General features: G+C 44.5%; 1 protein-coding gene across 5 annotated transcripts in view; it reads right to left on the reverse strand.

Moving 5' to 3' along the window:
- The window catches only part of Sfi1 (SFI1 centrin binding protein), a 67355-nt gene extending 42226 nt beyond the window's left edge, over positions 1–25129 (reverse strand). For 4 of the 5 annotated variants that reach the window (XM_075944036.1, XM_075944033.1, XM_075944032.1 and 1 more), the window contains exons 1-7: positions 25024–25124; positions 18391–18512; positions 17973–18143; positions 16055–16126; positions 11205–11315; positions 8452–8546; positions 1148–1265 (exon numbers count right to left, since the gene is read on the reverse strand). In XM_075944036.1, the coding sequence (XP_075800151.1) occupies positions 1148–1265; positions 8452–8546; positions 11205–11315; positions 16055–16126; positions 17973–18143; positions 18391–18413 (590 nt within the window). In that variant the 5' untranslated portion in view covers positions 18414–18512; positions 25024–25124. Of the gene's footprint in view, positions 1–1147; positions 1266–8451; positions 8547–11204; positions 11316–16054; positions 16127–17972; positions 18144–18390; positions 18513–25023 lie in introns of all 5 variants that reach the window. The other variant, XM_075944035.1, reaches the window with a different exon arrangement.
- Positions 25130–25359: the final 230 nt, after the last annotated feature.

Genomic DNA, 25359 nt, shown 5'->3' on the forward strand with positions numbered 1-25359 from the left:
TCTTTTGTTTTGTTTTTTTCAATTTACAAAACTTCAGACAAGTCCTTGACTTTCCGGAGCCTTACTGGACATGATGATGTACAGACTAATGTACTTATGTTTTATGCCAAGGAGTAAATGAAATACTTTACATTATAACACATACATAGCCCCATAAAGTGGTGCAGACCTATAACCCCAACTCTCGGGCTGAGTCAGGAGGGTGGAAGGTCTAGAACTAGCTTGGGCTACAGAGAGAGTCCAAGGTCAGACTACTCAAAATAAAATGGGAATGGACGTGGCTTAGTGGTAGAGTATTTGTCAACCATGAAATAGACCCTAAGCTCACTTCCCTGGACCACCCTGTCCTAGTCAGGGTTTCTATTGCTGTGATGAAACACCATGACCAAAATCAACTTGGAAAAGAAAGAGCTTTGTTCATCACTGAAAGAAGTCAGGACAGAAACTCAAGCAGGGCTGGACTCTGGAGGCAGGAGCTGATGTAGAAGTCATGGAGGGTGCCTGCTTACTAGCATGCTCCCCATTGCTTAGCTGGCTTTGTTTGTTTTTTTTTGTTTGTTTGTTTTTTAGGTTTTCGAGACAGGGTTTCTCTGTAGCTTTGGAGCCTGTCCTGGCACTAGCTCTTGTAGACCAGGCTGGCCTAGAACTCACAGAGATCCGCTTGCCTCTGCCTCCCGAGTGCTGGGATTAAAGGCGTGCGCCACCACCGCCCGGCCTTAGCTGGCTTTCTTATAGAAGCTAGAACCATCTCACCAGGATGGCACCACCCACAATGGACTAGGCCCAAATCAATTACTAATTAAGGAAATGCTTGCCTGCAGCCCAGTCTTATACAGGCATTTTCTCTCTGAGGGTCCCTCCTTTCAGATAACTCTACACTAGGTCAAGCTGACAAAAATAGCCTGCTCATAGCCCTACCACCAAACATTCTGTACACAAAGTTAACACAGGCTCAGGACACTGTAAGTACTTAATTAGAATTAATCATATTTATATGAACAATCAATATTACAGCTGGATGTCATCAAGGGGTATTTATAGGCATTCACTGTGTTCTAAGCACTGTGCTGAGATGGGTGAATTAAAGCCTCATCCCAGTGCTGAGGTGAAACGACGGCAGCCAACCTGCGGTGCTGCACACACTCACCGTAAGACGCTCCACCGCCTGAATTCTAGAGCAGTGGTCTGCATGTGAAGTTTGGTCCTACGAGCAACCATGTATATCAGCCAGGACTTCCAGGCTTGGCGCATCTTCTGCTTTCTATCTAAAGACATCAAAGAGAGACCTTTTTTAAAGGGCAGAAACTGAACTGAAGAGATGGCTCAGCAGTTAAGAGCATCCACTGCTCTTCCACAGGTCCAGTTCAGTTCCTCACAACCCCCTGGGACTCGAGTCCCAGGACAATTGCAGGGATCTGATGCCTTTCCTCTGGCCTCTGCAGGCACCTGCACATGTCTACACACTGACATATGCACACAAACATCATTAAAAATAAAATCAGACACTAAGAAAGACTTACAGAGATCTAATCTACATGGGAAGTAGACAAGATCTCCTGAGTAAATTGGGAGCATGGGAACCTTGGGGGAGGGCTCGAGGGGGAGGGAGAGACAGGGAGATGAGCAGTGAAAATTGTAGAGCTCAATAAAAATCAATAAAAATAAAAAATAAAAAAATAAAACCAGATGCCGGGCAGTGACGGTGCACGCCTTTAATCCCAGCACTCGGAGGCAGAGGCACGTGGATCTCTGTGGGTTTGAGGCTAGCCTGGGTTCGAGGCTAGCCTGATCTACAAAGCAAGTTACAGGACAACCAAGTGATGTGGGAGTGTCATATCAATCTGTTGATTTCATTGTTTAAGCAATAAAGAAACTGCTAGGCCCATTTGATAGGCCCACCCTTAGGTGGGTGGAGTAAACAGAAGGGAAGGCTGGGAGGAAGAGGAAGTGAGGTCAGACTCCGCAGCTCTCCTCTCCGGAGCAGATGCAAGAGAGACGCCATGCTACCTGCTCCAGGGAAGACGCACACCATGCCCCAGCTCCGACCCAGGATGGACTTAGGCTAGAATCTTCCCGGTAAGCGCACCTAGGGGCGCTACACAGATGATTAGAAATGGGCCAGAGCAGTGTTTAAAAGAATACAGTGTCCGTGTAATTATTTGGGGCATAAGCTAGCCGAAGCCGAGCCGGGCAGGCGGCTGGGGTGTTTGGGGACGCAGCCCAGCCGCCGCCCCATATTACTACAAATGACGCCCAGACGTGGGGCTAACTAAACCTACTTAAAAAACCTGAGAAGGCTTAAAAATAAGGAAGAGAGCGTTTAACACAGATTTTTGCTGTTTGTTGGTGGCGTGCTGTAGAGAGATTTCCTGATTCGGCAACAGCAGCAGAAAAAACGCTGTGTCATTTCAAAGCGTGGCTTCCTGGGGCTGTGCCGCCAGTGCAAACTCTGGCTTTATGTTTGTGTTCCCGCTTGGGATCGGAAGGAGAGTGCTCTGAGACCTTGACGATGACTCAGAGCTCCCCGCCTGCTCCTGGGCAGAAGGCAGAATCAGGCTTAGGCAGGCGGAAGAGCATGGCGGATTCCTGCCGACATACAGGGACGTGTTTTCAGACTGAGCAGTGCTCTGCGTGTCAGATTTGGATGTTACTTGGATGAAAAGAATTTCTGTGCTGTGTGCTCAGTCTCAGAATTAAAGTGCTGAGTGCCGCTCCTACCTGGTGACAGAGCTAGCACAAAATGGTACGTCCTCCATTTTGAAATTTTCCTGACTCCGCTTCAGCTGCAAATCCCTGCAGCTCATTAAGAGGTTCTGCCACGAAACACTTAAACGGTGGTGACGAAAAGCTGAACGCATGCTTTTCGGTTTTCAGCTGTAGCAGGAAAAAAGTTGCGTGTTTAAAATGCCAGCTTTCTGGGCCATCCTGCCAGGGCAAACTCTGACTGTTTGAGGCAGGAGGGCCGGCTACAGAGAGAGGACTTGAGTGTTGTCTGTTGTAGCTTGCTGGCTGGCAGGGACCTTGAAATGCTATAAACATGGCTACAGCCAGTACCTCAGCCAAGAGGCTGAAAAGCTAAGGAATGGACTGGATCTAGCTGGCAAAGCCACGCCTTTAGTCCTACTGATATTGCTTGGTAAATTAAAGGCTCTTGTGGTCAGAAAAAGAGAGATATACAGTAAAGAGAGATTCAAAGACAGAGAAAATTTCTGAATGGTTTACTGTGTGTTAAAAATATATGCAAGCTGAAAGTTAAAGTTCTTAAAGCAAAAAACAAAAAAAGGAAGAGAGTTGTTGTGTGTCTTAGTACACACCTTTAATCCCAACACTTGGGAGGCAGAGGGAGATAGACCTCTGTGACTTCAAGGTGTGGTAGCACACGCCTTTAATCCCAGTGCCTAGAAGGCAGAGACGAACAGATCTCTGTGAGTTCAAGGTGTAGTAGCAAACACCTTTAATCCCAATGCCTGAGAGGCAGAGACAGGCGGATCTCTGAGAGTTCAAAGACAGCCTGGTCTACAGGGTTATTCCAGGTCAAAGATATGCGCTCAAAAAACAAAACCTTAACTTAGGAATGTCACAGCTTAGATTCTTAAGCGCCTAGTGATTTAAAGGCGCAAATCAAAAGTGCTCCTGGATAGTAAAAAATGTTACAGATTCACAATAAAACAAATTCAGACATAAAAGATCACAGTGTTGGATGAATGTACGTAGGCTTGGGAGAGAGAAGAAAAAGAATATAGAGAATAAAGTTAATGGTTTAAAAAGAAAAAAGTAAAGTCTTTAAAGAGACAGAATAAAGTAAAGTGATAGAGTAAAAATAAGCCGCGTAAAGATGAAAAATTCACAGAGAGTCTGGATTCTTTGTATTATTGTGTTTTCTTTAAAATTTTTGACTGTGAAGGAGCTAAGTACAGAGAGACATTTCATTACATGGGCTGCCAAGCTAAACCAGAATGGATATAAGGGTATTACGATTTCAGAATTTGGGTCTAAGGATATGATGCTTTGGAGAGAGTCTTCTTTTGTTTTCACAGAGGATGAGACTCTATGGATTTCTTCTATTCCGATTTGGTATGATGGACCACGTCCTCCTGAAGGGTTGCTGTGAACATCTTCAGAAAATTGCCTTGCTCAACTGCCAACTGAGATAAACCTGGCACACAGGTTACACCCTAAATAATCTGATTAACGACGCCCCCATTCAGCAGGAAGCAGTTTGGAGAGAAAAAACTGCGCCCATGTTCCCAAATATAGTTTATAAATGTTCTTTTACATTTAAAGGGGGAAATGATATAGGTATGAATAATTTGCATTGGTATGGATTTTAAGGTCAATTTTGTTATATGTATAAATGTTTCTGATGTAACTTTTACTTGATAACTGTTATATGTAATTTTGCTATGTTAAGGTTAAAGCCTTCCTTTTTTTGTTTAAACAGAAAAAGGGGAAGTGATGTGGGAGTGTCATATCAATCTGTTGATTTCATTGTTTAAGCAATAAAGAAACTGCTAGGCCCATTTGATAGGCCCACCCTTAGGTGGGTGGAGTAAACAGAAGGGAAGGCTGGGAGGAAGAGGAAGTGAGGTCAGACTCCGCAGCTCTCCTCTCCGGAGCAGACGCAAGAGAGACGCCATGCTACCTGCTCCAGGGAAGACGCACACCATGCCCCAGCTCCGACCCAGGATGGACTTAGGCTAGAATCTTCCCGGTAAGCGCACCTAGGGGCGCTACACAGATGATTAGAAATGGGCCAGAGCAGTGTTTAAAAGAATACAGTGTCCGTGTAATTATTTGGGGCATAAGCTAGCCGAAGCCGAGCCGGGCAGGCGGCTGGGGTGTTTGGGGACGCAGCCCAGCCGCCGCCCCATATTACTACAACCAAGACTGTTAAACACAGTGAAATTCTATCTGGAAAAAAAAAACCCAATATAAATAAATAAAAAGGACCCTGTCTCAGCAGAACAAAGCCAACAACAATAAGAAGGGTAGAGAGGGTCAGTGAGAGGACTCCGTGGTGGCCTGAATTTAATCCCTGGAGCTCAGTCACACAGGAGGAGGAGAGAACTGACTCCTGTGAGCTGTCTTCTGACCTCTCATGAGCACTATGATATACAGGAGCCCTCACACATTTAAACCAACAAATGTAAAAAAACAAGTATTTCAGGTTGCCATACCAGCTCAAGGACTTCCTGTACTTCGCATATCTCGTCTCTAGCCTCCAAGCGCCCTCTGCTGGAAACACTGTGTAGTGTTACAAATTAAAAAAGAATGGAGACAGCACAGGTGACAAGTGGTGCTGGTCACAAGCATTTAAATGAAACTTAAATGTGCAAGGCAAGCCCTCTGCCAACTGTGCTGGACTGGAGCCCCTCCAGCTTTTGTTTTTCTGTTTTGTTGGCTTGGCCTTATTTTTTAAGACGGAGTTTTTCAGTAAACTTGGAGCTCATCTATTAAACTAGACTAGCTGGCCACAGGAATCCTCCTGCCTCCACTTCCCAGTGCTGGTTTGGGGGCAAGCCTGGCTTTTTATGTGAGCACTGAAGAATCACCCTCAGGTCCTCATGCTTGCTGTGCAAAGCAATTTACTGAGACCCTTTTCCCTAGCCTGGAAACACAGTGGTGGCGCACACCTTTATCTCAGCACTCGGGAGGCAGAGGCAGGCAGAGCAGAGCTCTGTGAGTTCGAGGCCAGCCTGGTCAACAAAGCAAGTTCCAGGACAGGCTCCCAAGCTACAGAGAAACCCTGTCTCAAACAAAAGAACCCAGAAGCAGCCTGGTAGTGGAGGTATACACCTTTAATTCCAGCACTCAGGAGGCAGAGGCAGGTAGATCTCTATGACTCACATGCAGGGCAAAACATTCAAAGATATAAAAAAAAAAATTTTTTTTTTAAAAAAGAACTTCCATGGCCAGGCGGTGGTGGCGCACGCCTTTAATCCCAGCATTTGGGAGGCAGAGGCAGGCGGATCTCTGTGAGTTCGAGACCAACCTGGTCTACAAGAGCTAGTTCCAGGATCCAAAGCCACAGAGAAACCCTGTCTCGAAAAACCAAAAAAAAAAAAAAAGAACTTCCAACAAACACAAAAAATAGAAAAAAAATTCTGGCCAATCTAGGTTGTCAGCTTAACTACAACTGGAATTAACTAAACCCAAATAGCTGGGCACACCTGTAAAGAACTTTTCTTGACTAAGTCATAGTGGAAGAATCACATTAAATTTGGGCATGTCTTCTGGTGGTGGCCTGCATAAAAGGACATGGAAATAGGAAGCCTTGGCTGTTCTCCTGCTTGCCCTCACTCTCCTTGGCAACTTCATCTACCCTGTCCCTGAGATACTCCTTTGCCGGGGTTAGAACCTACATTTTCTGAATTCCAAACAAAGACTGAAGACCAGTATCTCTAGGACTTCCCTGGGACTCTGGCACCAGATTGAACAGTTGAGACATCCAGTCTTGTGAACTGAACGACTACCAGATCATTGGCCTTTCCATCAAGAGACCATTATGGTCCTACTTGTACCATAGCCTGTAAGCCACTCTCACAAATTCCTTTTAATGTATATAATATGTATCAGTAATTAACAGAATCAATTATGTATTAACATGATACATAATATACATATGTATATAGACACATATTAGTTAATTCTATCAGTTCTGTTCCTTTAGAGAACCTAACTAATACACTGATATAGGCAGGCAGATGATAGATATGTGTGCATATGTGGAAGTGCATATACATTAATAGTGAGAACGAGAAAAGATACCATTAATTATTAGAGAAAGGCAAACCAAAGTAAAACCAAAATAAAATATCTGAACTATCTATATAGATAACTCAGATAACTATTTGTAGGGATCAATTATTATTATTTCGTAGGAGGTTTTAGTTTCTTTTGTTTCTTTGAGGCATGGTTTCACTTTATAGCCCTGGCTGGCCTGAACTATGTAGCTTAGGTTACTCTATGAACTCAGAGAGATTCACCTGCCTCTCGAGTGCTGGTAGTAAAATCATGTATGCTCAACTGATTTTATTTTTTGAAACAGGAACTGAGTGTGCAACCACAGCCAGCTCTCTGCTTGCTCCCTCGCCTCTCCAGTGCTGTGACTGCAGGCATGCACCAGCATAGCTGTCCCATTTCTAAAATAGACATTTGTGTTTCTGTATACAAAAATGACTCTGGATTTGCCACAATCATAGAATTGTACACCAAAAAAGCCTCTTACTTTATGAGAATTAGAAACAACAACAACAAAATAAACCATTAGCTACTTACCGATTAAATATAGAAACTGTCTCATATTAAACTAAGAACCCAACATCCTGGGGAGAGGGGAGAAAGCTAGACAGGGACGGTAACATTCATCACTTATTTAGTTATTTTGTGACCTAGCTGAGGCTAGATTTGAACTTTCTACGTAGCCCCAACTAGTCTGAAATTTTCCATTTTCCTTCCTTCACCTCTTGAGTGTTGAGATTACAGGCATGTATCAATACACCTAGCTTAGGAAGGTAACACTTCAAATGTAACTGAATCAAAGCTGGAGAAATGACTCTCCAGTTAAGAGCACTCGCTGCTCTTCCAGAAGACCCAGGTCAATTCCCAGCTTACAACTAACTGAAAGTCCAGTTCCAGGGGATCAAACGCTCTCTTCTGGCCTCTGCATGCACATGGCACAAAGACACATTTAAAAAAAATTAATTAGCCGGGTGGTGGTGGCGCACGCTTTAGCACGCCTTTAATCCCAGCACTTGGGAGGCAGAAGCAGGCGAATCTCTGTGAGTTTGAAGCCAGAATGGTCTACAAGGGCTAGTTCTAGGACAGCTAGGACTGTTACACAGGGAAACCCTGTCTCAAAAAACCAATAATAATAATAACAATTAATCAATAAATGAAAATGAGCCTGAAACTTTTGGATCTCGAGGAAAGGTAAGAAGTGCACATTCAGTGTGGTCAAGGCTAGGGGGAGAGAACAGGGAAACCATGAATGTCACACCGAAGTGTTGCGTTCACTAAGAGAGGCCAAGTGAAGTTGCAGGGTGGCATGGTTTAATCTTCGTCCAAGCAGTCTTACAGCTATGTGTATAAGGAAAAGAGAGGGAATAAGTGCAAAGAGGTGATGAAGAAGTACCAACATCATCAGAAGGTGAGGATCACTGTCAGGCAGATAAATGCTTCTGAAGCATGAGGAACGGAACTAACCTAAGCAAGGCTTGTCATCTACAGGGAAAGGAGGAAGTGCAGGTCCACACTGTGGGGGTGCAGCTGTGCTGTGTTCACTTTAAGCGCACCAGCAGGCCAGGTACAGTCTGCTCACATCTGCCTAAGGAGCTTCAAGTGAACAAGCTATGCCATACAGAGACACACAATCTGACCATGATGGCAAGGGATTCAACTAGATCACACTCCGTGAACAAGAAAGGAAGTCAAGCACGTCTTCTCTCTCACCATGACGCTCAGCTCTGTGGAGCCCCTTCCTCATCTGCCGTCTCTGCTGCACGAAGGTCTTCCAGTTCTGGAACATCAGGTTGTATAAGTAGTATCTGAGGAGCCAAGATGCAAAGAGTGCTTATGGTAAGACAAAGGAACTCTACCCAACAAACCCAGTCACTTTTATACTTAGGGGCGTGCTAGAAGGGGAAAACCTGTAGTTGATAAAGAATTGAGCAGCAGGGGCTGGAGAGATGGCTCAGAGGTTAAGAGCACGGGCTGCTCTTCCAGAGGTCCTGAGATCAATTCCCAGCAACCACATGGTGGCTCACAACCATCTGTAATTTGATCAGGATCTCTCTTCTGGCATGTAGACAGAATATGGTATACATAATAAATAAAGAAATAAATATTAAAAAAAACAATTGAGCAGCAGACATTGGGGTCGTTTGGAGTGAGGATGCTACCTAGGATAAGCACATGGAAATCCTAAGTAATGGGCTGTTCTGACCCTTGACAGCAGAATCATCTTAAAATAATAACTGGAGCTAGAGAGATAGCTCCATGTTTAACAACACTGGCTGCTTTTCCAGAGGACCTGGGTTAGGCTCCCATCACTAACACAACGGGCAGCTCACTCCACCTGTAAGTCCAATTCCAGGGCCAACACCCTCTTCTGGCTTCTGCAGGCACTTCATGTCCACAGTGCACAGACATACATGCAGGCAAAGTCCCCAGACACACAAAATAACAAAACGCCACCATCCCTCCTCTCTACAGCACAATGAATTTTCCCCCTTTGTGTTCCAGAGTGTAAGTTTTGAGATCCTATCTCAAAAAAACAAAACAAAAAGCCCAGCGGTGGTGGCGCACGCCTTTAATCCCAGCACTTGGGAGGCAGAGGCAGGCAGATCTCTGTGAGTTTGAGACCAGCCTGGTCTACAAGAGCTAGTTCCAGGACAGGCTCCAAAACCAGAGAAACCCTGTCTCAAAAAAACAAAAAAAATAAATAAATAAAAAACAAAGAATTTAGCTATTGTATTTATTGTGTGTGTAGGAGAGTGTGGGTCACAGCAAAAGTGTGGGGGTCAGAGGACAATGTTCAGGAAGGAGCTGGCTCTCTCCTAAGTGGGTTTTGGGAAGCCAACTTGGCTTACCAAGTAGCAGCAGTGCCTTTACCTGCTGAGTTAGAGCACCTACCCTAAAAATGGGCATTTGATGTACTTTTTAGCTTTCTCTCCATTTACTCCTTGCAATGTGAATGGCAAGGATTAAAAGGTTCTTTTTCCATATTCTGGTTTTTAATTGTGTTTCGGTGCTAGGGATTAAACCTACTGCAGGCTAACCACTTGCTCTCCCACTCAGCTCCCTGACTCAGCCTCTCTATTTTCCCAATGTTCCATGTGGGACACACCCTTTCTTGACCATAATCAGTATGCCAGGACTAATTTTTTTTTTTTTTTTTTTTTTTGGTTTTTCGAGACAGGGTTTCTCTGTAGCTTTGTTTTTTTTTTTTTTTTTTTTTTGGTTTTTCGAGACAGGGTTTCTCTGTGGCTTTGGAGCCTGTCCTGGAACTAGCTCTGTAGACCAGGCTGGTCTCGAACTCACAGAGATCCGCCTGCCTCTGCCTCCCGAGTGCTGGGATTAAAGGCGTGCGCCACCATCGCCCGGCTCTCTGTAGCTTTGGAGCCTGTCCTGGAACTCCCTTTGTAGACCAGGCTGGCCTCGAACTCACAGAGATCCGCCTGCCTCTGCCTCCCAAGTGCTGGGATTACAGGCATGCGCCACCACCGCCCGGCTTTATTTTTGTTTTTTTCAAGACAGGGTTTCTCTGTGGTTTTGGAGCCTGTCCTGGAACTAGCTCTTGTAGACCAGGCTGGCCTCGAACTCACAGGATTGCCTGCCTCTGCTTCCCGAGTGCTGGAATTAAAGGCGTGCGCCACCACTGCCCGGCACCAGGACTAATTTCTTTTTTGTTTGTCTGTTTTTTGTTTTTCTTTTTTTTATACACATTTCTTTTTAATTATTTTATTGATTTTTATTGAGCTCTACGTTTTTCTCTGCTTCCCTCCCCTTCAACCCTCTCCCAATGTCACCATGCTCCCAATTTACTCAGGAGATCTTGTCTTTTTCTACTTCCCATGTAGATTAGATCTATGTAAGTCTCTCTTAGTGTCCTCATTATTGTCTAAGTTCTCTAGGATTTTAATTTGTAGGCTGGTTTTCTTTGCTTTATGCTTACAAACCACTTATGACTGAGTACATGTACTTTCTGTGTCTGTGTTACCTCACTCAAAATGATGTTTTCTAGCTCTATCCATTTTCTTGCAAAATTTAAGATGTCGTTATTTGTTTTTCGTTTTTCAAGACAGGGTTTCTTTGTGTAGCCTGTCCTAAAACTAGCTCTGTAGACCAAGCTGGCCCTAAACTCACAGAGATCCACCTGCCTCTGTCTCCAGAGTGATGGGATTAAAGGTGTGCACCACCACCACCCAGTTTAGAACTAATTATTTTAAAAAACAAACCTCTCAGATTTAAAAATACCTGGAAGTGAGTAGACTTCACTTTCAGCATAGCTTTCTGACTCAGAGAACACACACATGTGTGCATGAACAAGGATGTAACTGCAAATAAGTATGGATTCACTCTTCCCAAAAGGATTTCTAAAGGCCAGGAAAAACCCAAAACTTAGCTCCCTTGGAAGAGAAGCACGACATTGGGTAGCCGGTGCAGTGTAAAATCTGTTTCAGCAAGCATAAGTGATGAGACACCTGTAATGGCAGTCAGCTCGAAGACAGAGTTTCCACTCCCTCTGGGAGACCCACCATTCTTCCCTCCACTCTCCAAAGACCTTCTGTAGAATTCTCCGCTCATGGAAAAACCTAGGGAGAAGGCAGAACATCAGAAAGCTGAGGGGAAGTGGCAGGGCTGAGGTCTCTGCCCAGGCAGCTTCACAGCGCCCTTACCTTCTCGGTTAAGACACCACAGTGTGGAAAGAGGCACATTGAGTCGCATCACAAGTTCAGTGCTACACACACTAGGAACAGAACAATCAATTGCACCAAGGACTCCAACAGTTACAGACACTAAGGAAATCTTCACACACTGTGAGGGAATCAAAACTACAATTCTGGGGAGTAGGTGTGATGACCCAGTAGATAAAGCCACAGAAAACTGAGGACTTAAGCTTGATCTCAGCGCCAAGAAAGGTAGAGAGAAGTGACCCCACAAAGTGACCTCTATACATGGATTGTGGCATATGCACACCCCACACACCATATACAAACACAATAATAAACATTAAAATCTATTACAATTTTCAGCACTTTAAATAAGAAACTCTTTATTCCCTCTTAACTATGTAAGGAGAAGCACTGCAGGGTCGGTTGCAGAGACTGAGCTCAAGCCCGGGGGCTTGACAGCAAGCCCTGTTCTTGTTTTCTGTTTTCAAGACAGGCTCCCTACAAAGACCAGGCTGGCCTCAAACTCAGAGATCCTCCTGCCTCTACCTCCTGAGTCCTGGGATTAAAGGTGTGCGCCACCACTCCAGGCACAGCAAGCACCTTTACCCTCCAAGCCATCTCCCAGGCCATGTTTTGTTTTCCTTAAACAAACTCCTAATTCTCCTGGTTTAGCCTGCCAAATGCTGGGGTTATAGATATGTGCACCATGCCCAGTCCTAAAACATGTTTCTAGTTCAAAAAGTGGTAATTACATTTAATTTCTAGAAGGTTACAGTAACAAAGCAAACTAGTGAGTACTTAATGGGAACACAGATGCTAATTTAATTGGAATCTGGAGAGGACAATTATAACTACAACAAGTCATAAGAGAAAATAGAAACTAAAGAAAATGCCTACAGGGCAGTGGTGCCATATGCCTTTAATCTCAGCACTTGGAAGGTAGAGGCAGGTGGATCTCTGTGAATTTGAGGCCAGCCTGGTCTACAGAGTGATTTTCAGGAAAAACAGGGCTATACAGAGAAATCCTGTCTCCAAAAACAACAGCAACAACAACAACAACAACAAAAAGGCCAGCTATGGTGGTACTTTTTTTGGGGGTGGGGGTGGGGCGGTATTGAGACAGGGTTAACAATCCTAGGACACCTGGAACTAGCTCTTGTAGACCAGGCTGGCCTCGAAATCACAGGAATTCACCTGCCTCTGCTCCCGAGTGCTGGGATTAAAAACTTGCGCCACCATGGCCCAGCAGTTTTAAGTACTTTTAATCCCAGCACTGGGAGGCAAAGGCAGGATCTCGGTACAGTTGAGGCTAGCCTGGTCTACACAAGCCAGCCAGGGCTACACAGGGAGACCCTGTCAGAAAAAAGATAACAAAAGTGAGTCAGTGCTATGCTAAAAATGCTGTCAAAGTAAGTCATAAAAGCTGGGCCTGTCAATTACATTTTAAGTTGTTGTTTCTTTTTTTTTTTTCATAATTCTGTAGGTTACTGATACTTTTCCCCCTCCTAACACTCACTGTTCCTTTTAAAAACTGGTTTAAGGAGCACAACAGCACCTTTGGGGTTCCTTGTCTCTCAATGTTATTTCAGAGCTTTTTCTTTTTTTCTAAATTTATTATTAACTTTTGATTGTCTTTGTTTTTTCTAAACAGGGTTTCTCTGTATAACGGTTCTGGCTGACCTGGAATTTGCTTTGAAGACCAGGCTGGCCTTGAACACACAGAGATTGGCCTGCCTCTATCTCTGCCTCAGGAGTGTTGGGACTAAAGGTATATGCCATCATATGTGGGGCAGGGATGGGGAGGAGGTCCATACAGATTTTAAGAGCCACAGAGACAAGTATGAAACTCGGTTCAGACTTTGGGAGTCTGATGTCAGGTCTTTTGTTTTAGCCATATTTGAGCACAGTACAATTCTGGAAGGTTTTCGATAACAATTAATTCAGTCCTGGGAGTATAGCAAAGCTTAAAGACATGTTTATATTGAAATTCTTTATAAAGAACACCTGGCTTCTTTCACAAAGATGGGTACTGCTGACTCTAAGATAGTGCTCAAGATTTAGGATCTACGGACAATGATGGAGGTAAACAGAATGTGGATGTTGGGATTGCCCTGGCCCTAAAACAATACAGAAGTCACTTAGGCTGTTGTTAAGCACAAGTGAAATCACTCATAAGGATGGGTTTATGGCCTAGAAACAATGCTCAAGATTTAGCGGAAAGGGTCAAGGATAACTGAAACAAATTCTGGAGATATGGCCCCCAAAGACTCATGTGTGTGGGCCCATTGGGAGTGGCACTATTCGGAGGTGTGGCCTTGTTGAAGATGTGTGTCACTGTGGAGGCGAGCTTTGAGGTCTTATAAGTTCAAGCCTGGCCAGGGGAAGACAGGCTCCTTCTGTTGTCTGTGGATCAAGATGTAGAACTCTCAGCTCCTTCTGCAGCACTATGTCTGTCTGCACTCCAGCATATCCCGTCATGATGATAATGGACGACCCTCTGAAAGCTAGCCACAGTTAAATGTTTTCTTTTATGAGAATTGCCGCCGGGCAGTGGTGGTGCACGCCTTTAATCCCAGCACTCGGGAGGCCGAGGCAGGTGGATCTCTGTGAGTTCGAGGCCAGCCTGGTCTACAAGAGCTAGTTCCAGGACAGGAACCAAAAACTACGGAGAAACCCTGTCTCGAAAAATCCAAAAAAAAAAACAACAACAAAAAAAAGAATTGCTGTGGTCATGGTGTCTCTTCGCAGCACTAGAATCCCTATCTAAGATGGGGATACAGGTAAAGCCTGGCCCTACAGATAGCAAAGGGTCACCAGGTTTTAAACTACATTTTCCCCCAGAATTTTAGGAGAAGCCGGGCGGTGGTGGCGCACGCCTTTAATCCCAGCACTTGGGAGGCAGAGGCAGGCGGATCTCTGTGAGTTCGAGACCAGCCTGGTCTACAAGAGCTAGTTCCAGGACAGGCTCCAAAACCACATAGAAACCCTGCCTCGCAAAACCAAAAAAAAAAAAAAAAAGAATTTTAGGAGAACAGGTAAAATTTTCTTCCATTATGTTTAACTTTTCCTGGCTTCTCCAGGGCTTATCTGTATGCACAAGGACTGTTGGTCCTCTACAACCATATCCACCTTATTTTTTTGTTTTGTTTTGTTTTTGTTTTTCAAGACAGGGTTTCTCCGTAGCTTTTTGGTTCCTGTCCAAGATTAATCCTATCTTATTTACATATTTTCCCCTTCTTTTTACCCTACAGGTCCTTTGGATATATATATTATGGCTTCCAATTTAGTGTTTTTATGGGATTCCTGAGTGTGTGAATGACTGAGTCTCTTTCTTGTGCCTTCTCTTGGGCTATTTCCTTCTGTTTATCTGTTTTGTCCAATTCTGACATATTTATCTTATATTTTATTATCCCTTAGAAGCCTGCTTGCTAGCCTTAGTGATCCAGACCTTTAATCCTTTAATCCTGTTTTTTTTTTAAATATTTATTTATTATGTATACAATATTCTGTCTGTATGCCTGAAGGCCAGAAGAGGGCGCCAGACCTCTTTACAGATGGTTGTGAGCCACCATGTGGTTGCTGGGAATTGAACTCAGGACCTTTGGAAGAGCAGGCAGTGCTCTTAACCTCTGAGCCATCTCTCCAGCCCCCCTTTAATCCTGTTTTAAAAACAAAAACAACAAAAATAATAATGAAGTGGTGGGCATAGTGGTACACACCTGTATTTGCTGAGCTGGGGGCCGGCCTAGCCTACACAGTGAGTTCTACACCAGCTGGAAATACAAAGTGAGACCCTATATTTTATTTTTGGTTTTTTGAAACAGGGTTTCTCTGTAGCTTTGGAGCCTGTCCTGGAACTAGCTCTTGTAGACCAGGCTGGCCTCGAACTCACAGAGCTCTGCCTGCCTCTGCCTCCCAAGGATTAAAAGGCATGTGCCACCGCCACTCAGCTGACTCTATCGTTAAAAAAAAAATATATAGATTAGCCAGGTGGTAGTGGCGGCGCACGCCTTTAATCCGAGTATTTGGGAGGCAGAGGCAAGGGAATCTCTTTGGGGCCAGGCTAGTCTATAAAGCGAATTCCAGGACACACAAAAACCCTGTCTCAAAAAAACAAAAATAAATAAATAAATAAAATTACACAGAGAGAGAGAAAGAGAGGGGGGAGGATGATGATAATGTTGATGAGGTAAGGGGAGAAGAGATATAATTATATTTTCATTGAAAATTTTTGTTTTTTGGGTTTTTTTGGGTTTTTTTTTTGTGTGTGGGGGGGTTCAAGACAGGGTTTGTCTGTAGCTTTGGAGCCTGTCCTGAAACTCACTCTGTAGACCAGGCTGGTCTCGAACTCACAGAGAGCCACCTGCCTCTGCCTCCTGAGTACTGGGATTAAAGCCATGCACCACCACCACCCGGCCAAAAAAAAATTTTTTTTTTTGGTTTTTCGAGACAGGGTTTCTCTGTGGTTTTGGAGCCTGTCCTGGAACTAGCACTTGTAGACTAGGCTGGTCTCGAACTCACAGAGATCCGCCTGCCTCTGCCTCCCGAGTGCTGGGATTAAAGGCGTGTGCCACCACCGCCCGGCAAAAAATTTTTTAAATAAAATAACAGAAACAGAAGAAGCCCAACAGCAGCTCACTTTCCTGAGCTAACAATACCTGGCTCTGGAGGGAGTTACTCTTCCAAAAATCATTCGAATCCACAAATACAAGAACTTTCTGGCCACACACCTGAAAGAAAAGAAAGACACACCCATCTGAACACTCAACCTAGCTAACGGGAGTTTTCTGGAAAGGAGATGGAATCTTTAAGGTGTCAAGGAGAGGGACCACAGTCTGCATCAAAAGATGATATCATAGCTAATCTTACATCAAACAGAAATGGTTTGTAAACTAAAATTAACCTGGGTGTTGGTGGTGCGTTCCTTTGATCCCAGCACTGGGGAGGTAGAGGCGGATCTCTGAGTTCGAGGCCAGCCTGGTCTACAAGGTTGTAGAACAGCCAAGGTTACACAGAGAAACCTTGTCTTGAAAAACAAAACAAAAACCTACTATCAAGAAGATTGTTTTTAAACACTTTCCTTTTGACTTCAGGGTTTTGCTCCAGCTCACCTGGAATTCACAGAAACCCACATTTCTCTGCCTCCTACGTGCTAAGATTAAAAGCATGCTGCACTTTACCACTCCAGTTCATGGGTTTTTTTTTATTTTACAAGTCCAGTAAAGAAAATGTATGAATAAAGAAAGTTTGGCCTTTATCAATTTCTACAGTGCAGTCATCTTCCCAGACAACGCTGTGTGTATGTGTTTGTGCATCAGTGCATCAGTTTCTCCGCTGGAGTCATCTCCTCCCCACCCTTTGTGTGTGTGAATGGTACCCAAGGCCTCTCGCAGTTTTAAGCAGGCACTCTACCACTAACTTGCAAACCCAAACACTTTAAAAACAGGCATTGCTGTAAATACATTCAGAGAGTGTAAGTCTCAAAGATTGCAGAGAGTTGAGTCCTACACAATTAGCTGCAGGAATTTTTCTGTGCCCGATTATGGGAGCTTAGACCCAGCAATAGGAGAACTCAACACAAGGGCATATAAACATTATCTTTTTAGAATCCCACAGAATTGTTTCTTTTTATCCTGCGGACAAAGAGAAGACTCACACTGGAGCACATGCCCTATTTTCCTTTGTCATTATTTTAGAAAAGATAGAAGGACAGTTTTGGGTTTTTTTTTTTTTGACAGATGTCACTTGTCACCCAGAATAGCTTTGACCTGCCATATTCTTGCTTTATCTGCCACATGGCTAGGACCACAGGCCTGTGTCACCACTCCTGATTCACTTTAAACAAGACGACACAAAACACCTTTCAATACAAAGTATTTTGTCAATGAAGAGGCGGAGACATCAGATTTGTGGGGAATAACTCTTTTCTCATTTTTCTTCCTGTTTAAAACCCCTGGCAAAGATCCATGTACTTAGCCTTTCCCGAACACTGTGTGAGGAGCAGTGATCACTCAGAGCTCTCTACGCAAACCCCTGTGCAACGCTGTGCCACTGACAGTCATCAGCGGAGGATGTCTGCCATCCCCTTGTGACAGTGCTGAAGGCACGGCCTGCTGCTCGCACGCTCACTTGCACACTCACATGCACTCATTCTTGTCAATCTCTGGGCTCAGCCTGAAACCCTCTTCTTCCTACCTTTTGTCTGGCTAAGTCTTACACGATTCTTCAGGACTCAGCCAATTGTATAAGTCACAACTGGAGACCATAGATGAAAACTTGATGATGTAGACTGTATCTGCAGTTTCCTAAATATTCTTTTTTTTTTTTAAGACAAAGTGACCCTGGTTGGCCTAGAGCTCTCTGTGTAGAACAGAACAGGCTTCTCTCAGACTCACAGACGTCTGTCTGCCTCTGCTTCCTAACCGTTTGGATTAAAGTCAAGCACCATCAAAGGTGGCCCTAAATATTCTTTTTATCTGACTATTCCACTCTGAAGAGTTCTCCAACCAACTGGAAAAGGAAAAATAAGAATTATACCTTCAATTTGGGGAAGAAGGGAAAAACAAAAAGTCTCACCTGCTGCGCAGTTCTCTTAATCGGTGTTGAACCCAATTTTGTGAGGCATGAGAATATAGAGGATGACAGCTTCTAGGTAACTCCCTCTGGATTGCAGAGAGGGCAGCAGACTTTTTGAGGGGCAGTGCCTTCAGAGAACAAGGATTCTTAACCACACCACCCCTAAAAGACCTTAAATTTGAACAGAGAGAAAAAAAATCTCTTCATACAATACATTAACACTCACCAAAGCTTTGTTGTTAAGCTCATGGAGACAGAGGCTGACTATGCCCACACACAAAGCACCACCCCCCCTACTAAAACATCATACTTTATAATCAAACATTGTATTTCCAACATTATCCAGGTGTGTTGGCACATGCCCATGACCCAGCAATTGAACCATAACTTCAGCTGTCATTTTTGCCCTATCATGTACCTGGAGTCAATCTTCTTCTCCATTCTCTGCTGAACCCTTTTGATGGAAATTCAACCAGCAGTTGATATGTTCTTTTGTGAATGGATTACTGATGAACCAAAGCCTTTGTCTTCCTCTTATAACTGCAGGAAAGGGAAAGAAGGGAGTGAATTGTTTGCACACTCCCGAGGGTCACACTTGTAAATAGCTGTCTGTCAACTCTGAGGTCTCTGCCCTCTACTTCTTTTTTTTTGGGTGGGGGGTTTCGAGACAGGGTTTCTCTGTGGTTTTGGAGCCTGTGCTGGAACTAGCTCTTGTAGACCAGGCTGGCCTCAAACTCACAGAGATCCACCTGCCTCTGCCTCCCGAGTGCTGGGATTAAAGGTGTGCGCCACCACCGCCCGGCTATGCCCTCTACTTCTTAATTCAATACCAGGCATGGAAAGTCTCTTATGGGCCTAGTTAGGGTTGCTAGTGCTGTGGTGAAGCACCATGACCAAAGCAGCTCGAGGAAGAAAGTCAGAACAGAAACTCAAACAGGGCAGGAACCTGGAAACAGGAGCCGATCTAGAGGTCATGGAAGGGTATGGGTTACTGGCTTATTCATCATGACTCTTTTTCTTTTTGGTTTTTTAAGACAGGGTTTCCCTGTTGTAACAGCCCTGGCTGTCCTGGAACTCACTCTGTAGACCAGGCTGGCCTTGAACTCACAGAGATCCCCTTGCCTCTGCCCCCTCCCCAGTGCTGGAATTAAAGGCATGTGCTGCCATCATTGCCCGACAACATCATGGCTTTCTTATAGAATCTAGGACTACCAGCCTAGGGATGACCCCACTCACAATGGGCTAGGACTCCCTAATCACTACCTAATCATGAAATTCCCCATAGTTGTGCAGTGGTGGTGCACATCTTAATCCCAGCACTCAGGAGACAGACCCAGGAGGATCTCTGTGAGTTCGAGGCCAGCCTGGTCTACAGTGCAAGTCCCAGGATAGCCAAGGCTACATATAGAAGCACTGCCTTAAAAAAAAGAAAGAAACAGTTATATCTATGCCAAGAACAGTGGTGAACACCTTTAAATTCCAGCAACCAGCCAGGGGGTGGTGGAACACGCCTTTAATCCCAGCACTTGGGAGGCAGAGGCAGGTGAATCTCTGGGAGTTCGAGGCCAGCCTGGTCTACAAGAGCTAGTTCCGGGACAGGCACCAAAGCTACAGAGAAACCCTGTCTTGAAAAACAAAAACAAAAAAGAAAAAAAAAAATTCCAGCAACCAGATCTCTGTGAGTTTAAGGCCAGTCCAAGACAGTCAAGGCTACACAGGAAAACCCTGTCTCAAAAAAAAAAAGGGGGGGGGGGCTGGAGAGATGGCTCAGTGGTTAAGAGCATTGCCTGCTCTTCCAAAGGTCCTGAGTTCAATTCCCAGCAACCACATGGTGGCTCACAACCATCTGTAAAGAGGTCTGGTGCCCTCTTCTGGCCTTCAGGCATACAGACAGAATATTGTATACATAATAAATAAATAAATATTAAAAAAAAACAAAAAACAGTTACTCAGGGCCAGTGAGTGCTAACCTGAACCCGGAGTTGATTCACAGAGGGTGGAAGAAGAAAAATGGCTCTTGAAAGTTGTCCTCACTGGGTGGTGGTACACACCTTAAATACCAGCACTCACGAGGCAGAAGCAGGTGGATCTCTGAGTTCGAGGCCAGCCAGGTCTACAGAGGGAGTTCCAGAATAGACAAGGCTACACAGAGAAACCCTATCATGAAAAGAAAAATAAAAAAAGGAAGTTGTCCTCTATACTTGGTATTTTTGCAGAGAACCTGGATCTGGTTCCCACACGGTAGGTAACAAACATCTGTAATTGCAGTTTTCAGGGGAGTTGATGTCCTCCTAGTCAGTCTCCGGAGAGCACCGGGAATAGAGTGCACAATCACACATGCAGGCAAAATGTTCCTACCCATAGAAAATAAAAAATAGCCGGGCGGTGGTGGCGCACGCCTTTACTCCCAGCACTCGGGAGGCAGAGGCAGGCGGATCTCTGTGAGTTCGAGACCAGCCTGGTCTACAGAGCTAGTTCCAGGACAGGCTCCAAAGGGACAGAGAAACCCTGTCTCGAAAAACTAAAAATAAATAAATAAATAAATCTTTTAAAGGATAAAGAAAGATGTCCTCTAATCTTCATGCTTATAGAACGCCTACACAAATACACACACAGAGAGAGACACAGACACTAACAATGAAAAAGGTCCACCACCACAAGCGTTTGTAACTAGTTTTTGTGGTGGTGAGGTACATAAATGTATGTCTGACAATGAAAGCACAAAGCAAACTGAAGCTCCACAGCTTCCTTCCCAAGCAGCTACTAATGGTTAGCAATGGACTGTCTTGGATCTGGTTGATTCTGGTGTAATGTTTTCTAAATTGCTTTTTTGACAGAAAAGTTTTATTGTTATTATTGTTGTTTTATTTTCTGAAACAGGGTCTCACTATGTAAGCCTAGCTACCCTGGAACTGCCTATATAGACCAGGCTGGCCTCAAACCCTCAAACCTCCCTCTGCCTCCTGAATGCTGGGATTAACGGCATGTGTCATCACACCTGGCTATAATACACTTTAAACTTAAAAAAAGGGGGGGTGGGGCTGGAGAGATGGCTCAGAGGTTAAGAGCATTGCCGGCTTTTCCTAAGGTCCTGAGTTCAATTCCCAGCAACCACATGGTGGCTCACAACCATCTGTAATGGGGTCTGGTGCCCTCTTCTGGCCCACAGGCATACACACAGACAAACTATTGTATACATAATAAATAAATAAATATTTTTACAAAAAAGCAAGCTATAACAGGCTCATTCTTCCAGTGTCTTCAATTTTCCTTCACAACTAGATCATTAGCAGTCAAGAGTCTTAGTCTTCCCAGATTAATTTTTTGGTTGTCAATGTTATTATAAGAATCTTTATGCGGTTTAAATTTTTTTATTTTTAAAAATTACATTTATTTATTTGCTTGTTTGTTTATTTGTGACTGGAGGCTAGGGAACACAAAGGATTTCTGGCAATTTCAAACTCTAAGAGAAAGTATAGAAGAGATCTTCCCTAAACCTTCTGACAGAGGATGCCTCCTTAACTTCATATTTCTGGTCTCCAGAGATGTGAGGGAACAAGAGTGGCATTGTTTGAAATGACCAACTTGGTGGCAGCTAGTTACAAAACTGTAGGAAACAAATATAAGCAATAAGAGGTAAGACAATACACAGTGGAGGCAAGCAGAGTGAACGTGACATCTATTGAACAACTGTGATGTACTTATAATGATACTCTAAAAAGGTAAAATAATCATCATAATTAAGACCACAGTTCTGGGGGCTGGAGAGACGGCTCAGTGGTTAAGAGCACTAGCTACTCTTCCAGAGGTCGTGAGTTCAATTCTCAACAACCACATGGTGGCTCACAACCATCTGTAATAAAATCTGGCGCCCTCTTCTGGCGTGTGGTACATGGAGGCAGAATGTTGTATACACAATAAATAAATAAATCTTTAAAAAAAAAAGACCACAGTTCAAGGAAAATGAGTAATAAATGAACTGTAAAAGATCATATCTGTGTCAGGTAAACTTTTTAGTGATGTTAGGGCTGGAGATGGTTTTTAGGGCTTTCCTGCCATGGAAAGAGCTCTAGGGGGGCTGGAGAGATGGCTCAGAGGTTAAGAGCACTGCCTGCCCTTCCAAAGGTCCTGAGTTCAATTCCCAGCAACCACATGGTGGCTCACAACCATCTGTAATGAGGTCTGGTGCCCTCTTCTGGCCTGCAAGCATACACACAGACAGAATATTGTATACATAATAAATAAATAAATATTAAAAAAAAAAGAGCTCTAGGTTCAATCAGCAGCAGGGAATAAACTGAGCAGGGTGCCACACAGTTGTAATCCAGAGAAAGGAGGAGCTCTGCAAGCTTTCCTCTTTTTTAAACTTTTATTTATAACCAGGCAGTGGTGGCGCACGCCTTATCAGCACTCGGGAGGCAGAGGCAGAGGCAGAGGCAGGTGGATCTCTGTGAGTTTGAGGCCAACCTGGTCTACAGAGATAGTTCCAGGACAGTTAGGGCTGCACAGAGATAAACCAGTCTATACCCCCAACCCAGAAATAATCACATTTATTTATTCTGTGAATATGAATGCTGTGTGTGCATGTATGTCCATGTACCAAATGAATCCCTAGTTTCCTTGGCGGTCACAAGAGGATGTCAGATTCCCTGGAACTGGAGATCTGTAATGAGATCCGGTGCCCTCTTCTGTCATGCAGGCAGAATACTGTACACATAATAAATAAATAAACAAGTAAATGAATAAAAAATAAGAACAAGTGTTCTTAAGTGCTGAGCCCCAAATCATTGCAAGGTTGAAGCCAACATGTAGCAAGACCCTGTCTCAAAACAAAAAAAATAAATAAATAAAATAAATCTCTGGGGCTGGGCTGGGCGGTGGTGGCACACACCTTTATTCCCAGGACTCAGGAGTCAGGGACAGGTATAGTTCTGTGAGCTCCAGGCTAGGCTGGTCTATAAAACAAGTTCCAGGACAGTCAAGGCTACACTGAGAAACCCCCATCTCAAAAAAACCAAAATAAGGCACTGAAGGGATGGCTCAGAGGTTAAGAGCACTGGATGCTCTTCCAGAGGTCCTGAGTTCAATTCTCAACAACCATATGGTGGCTCACAACCATCTATCATGAGATCTGGTGCCCTCTTCTGGCACACAGGCAGAACATTGTATGTAAAACAAATCTTAAAAAAAAAAAAAAGCCTAAATACATAAATTTGTTTCTAAGTTGTAATAAACATGATGTTAATTACAAAGACAGCCCAAGATAAAACATGATTGGTAGACATTAGCTCTCAGATGCACATGAAGACTGATCTCCTGAGATGATAATAAAGGACAAACTAATCCAGAAATTCCATTACTACCCATATACCAAAGAAAACTGAAACTATGTCTATATACAAGCTTATACAAGAATGCTTAGGGTCGAGCATGGTGGCACACATCCTCATTATTAGCACGTGGGAGGCAGAGGCAGGTAGGTCTCTGAACTTAAGACCACTCTGTGATTCTAGGACAGCCAGGGCTACATTATACAAAATAAAATAAGTCAGTCACAGGAGTCCATATATTATGATTTCACTTTGGGGGTGTGTGTTTGTGTGTGTGTTTTGAAATAGGGTCTCTCGGGGCTGGAGAGATGGCTCAGTGGTTAAGAGCATTGCCTGCTCTTCCAAAGGTCCTGAGTTCAATTCCCAGCAACCACATGGTGGCTCACAACCATCTGTAATGAGGTCTGGCGCCCTCTTCTGGCCTGTAGGCATACAGACAGAACATTGTATACTAAATAAATAAATAAATATTAAAAAAAAAGAAAGAAAAAAAAGAAATAGGGTCTCTCTATGTCTCTCTGAATGTCCTGGAACTCACTATGTAGTCCAGGCTGTCCTCAAACTGACAGAGAAGTGCCTGTTTTTACATCCAGAGTACCTCAACTAAAGGCATGTGCCACCATATCCCATTTAAATGGTTTCACTTCAATGAAATGTCCAGAAAGGCAAAATTTTATAGTAAGAAAGCAAACTGGTAGCTGCCTCAGGGCAAGGTTTCTTAACTATTTCCCATTGTTGACCAATTTCACATATAGTTTTTGTGGGGTGTTCGTTTGTTTGTCTTGAGACAGGGCTTTTCTGTGTATCTCTGGCTGTCCTGGAACTTGCTCTGTAGACCAGAGTGGCCTCGAACTCACAGAGATCCACCTGCCTCTGCTTCCCGAGTGCTGGGATTAAAGGCGTGCGCCACCATCGCCCGGCTAATATTTTAATGTTTTAAAAACCATGATAGTGTGAGATACACATACACTTAGCTACAGTAGTGTACAATTTTTTTAAAAAAAAATAAAAGATCCTATAAAAAAAAAAGAGGACATTTATATATCAAGCACCTGAGTGAGTTTCAAATACTGCTTCCAGGAAGCCTTCCCTAAAATCCTACTTGCTCAACACTTGGTAATTACCACACCATCTAAGGGACACGGACCACAATTAAGGTGACACTCTTTCTCCTAAGCGCTTTCCACGCACGACCCACTTTAACACCGTCACCTCAGCAGGTGCTTATTGTCCTTAATCAGGTGGGTGCTCAAGGTCATTGGCTAACAGGTGGTAGAGCCGCCACTGGCGTTCCGGCCTCTACACACTTTCAGAAACTACACCAAATGAGGACCTGCGGTACAAACGGCTCGGTCACTTGAGATCAGTGTACACAACGAGCCCCTCGCCCAGGCACGCCCCTGAATCGAATCTGGATCTGTCCTGGCTAATAAGCTTCGTGAGGGCGGGAGAGTCACCCTGAGGCGCTCTCCAGCAGGGGGAGGAGGATGCAGAGGCCCTGCGAAGGCAGCGCGAGCTGAGCCGACTCCGAACAACCTCACGCACGCTCCGCTCGCACTTCCACGCACGGACCGAAGCCTTGTGGGTAGGCAGCACCTACTGCATTTGTACAGGAGAAAGAGCCGTCACAGGGCCCAGTTCCTAGGCACCCGCGCTCTACCGCCTTTAAAGCAGGGGGACGAGCCATTCGAGGACTCGGGGCGTAAGGCCTAGCCTCGTACCTGAGGGAGCCGACTCCTCAGCGAGCGCCGGGAAGATGTAGAGGCGAAGGCCAGAGGCCCAGGGTTTCGCGCCTTGCGCCGGCGCCCCGCCCCCCGTCTCCACGGCAACGCGGCCCGCGCCGGAAGCTGCTCTGTCGTCTTTAGTGCGCGCAGCTTCCCCGGGAACTGAAGCTTCTGGCTTCTCTGTGAGCTCGACTTCCGATTGGTCTCTTGGCCGGAAGTACGGACGCTTCTTGGCTGCGGGTCTCCAGTAACGCTTCCTGCATGAATTGGCATGGGACAGACCAGTGTCAGACATGGGCATGGTGACGCGCACGTCGGTAATCTCCGCATCAG

This window comes from Microtus pennsylvanicus, chromosome 12 (assembly GCF_037038515.1).
Source record: "Microtus pennsylvanicus isolate mMicPen1 chromosome 12, mMicPen1.hap1, whole genome shotgun sequence".
NCBI lineage: Eukaryota > Metazoa > Chordata > Mammalia > Rodentia > Cricetidae > Microtus > Microtus pennsylvanicus.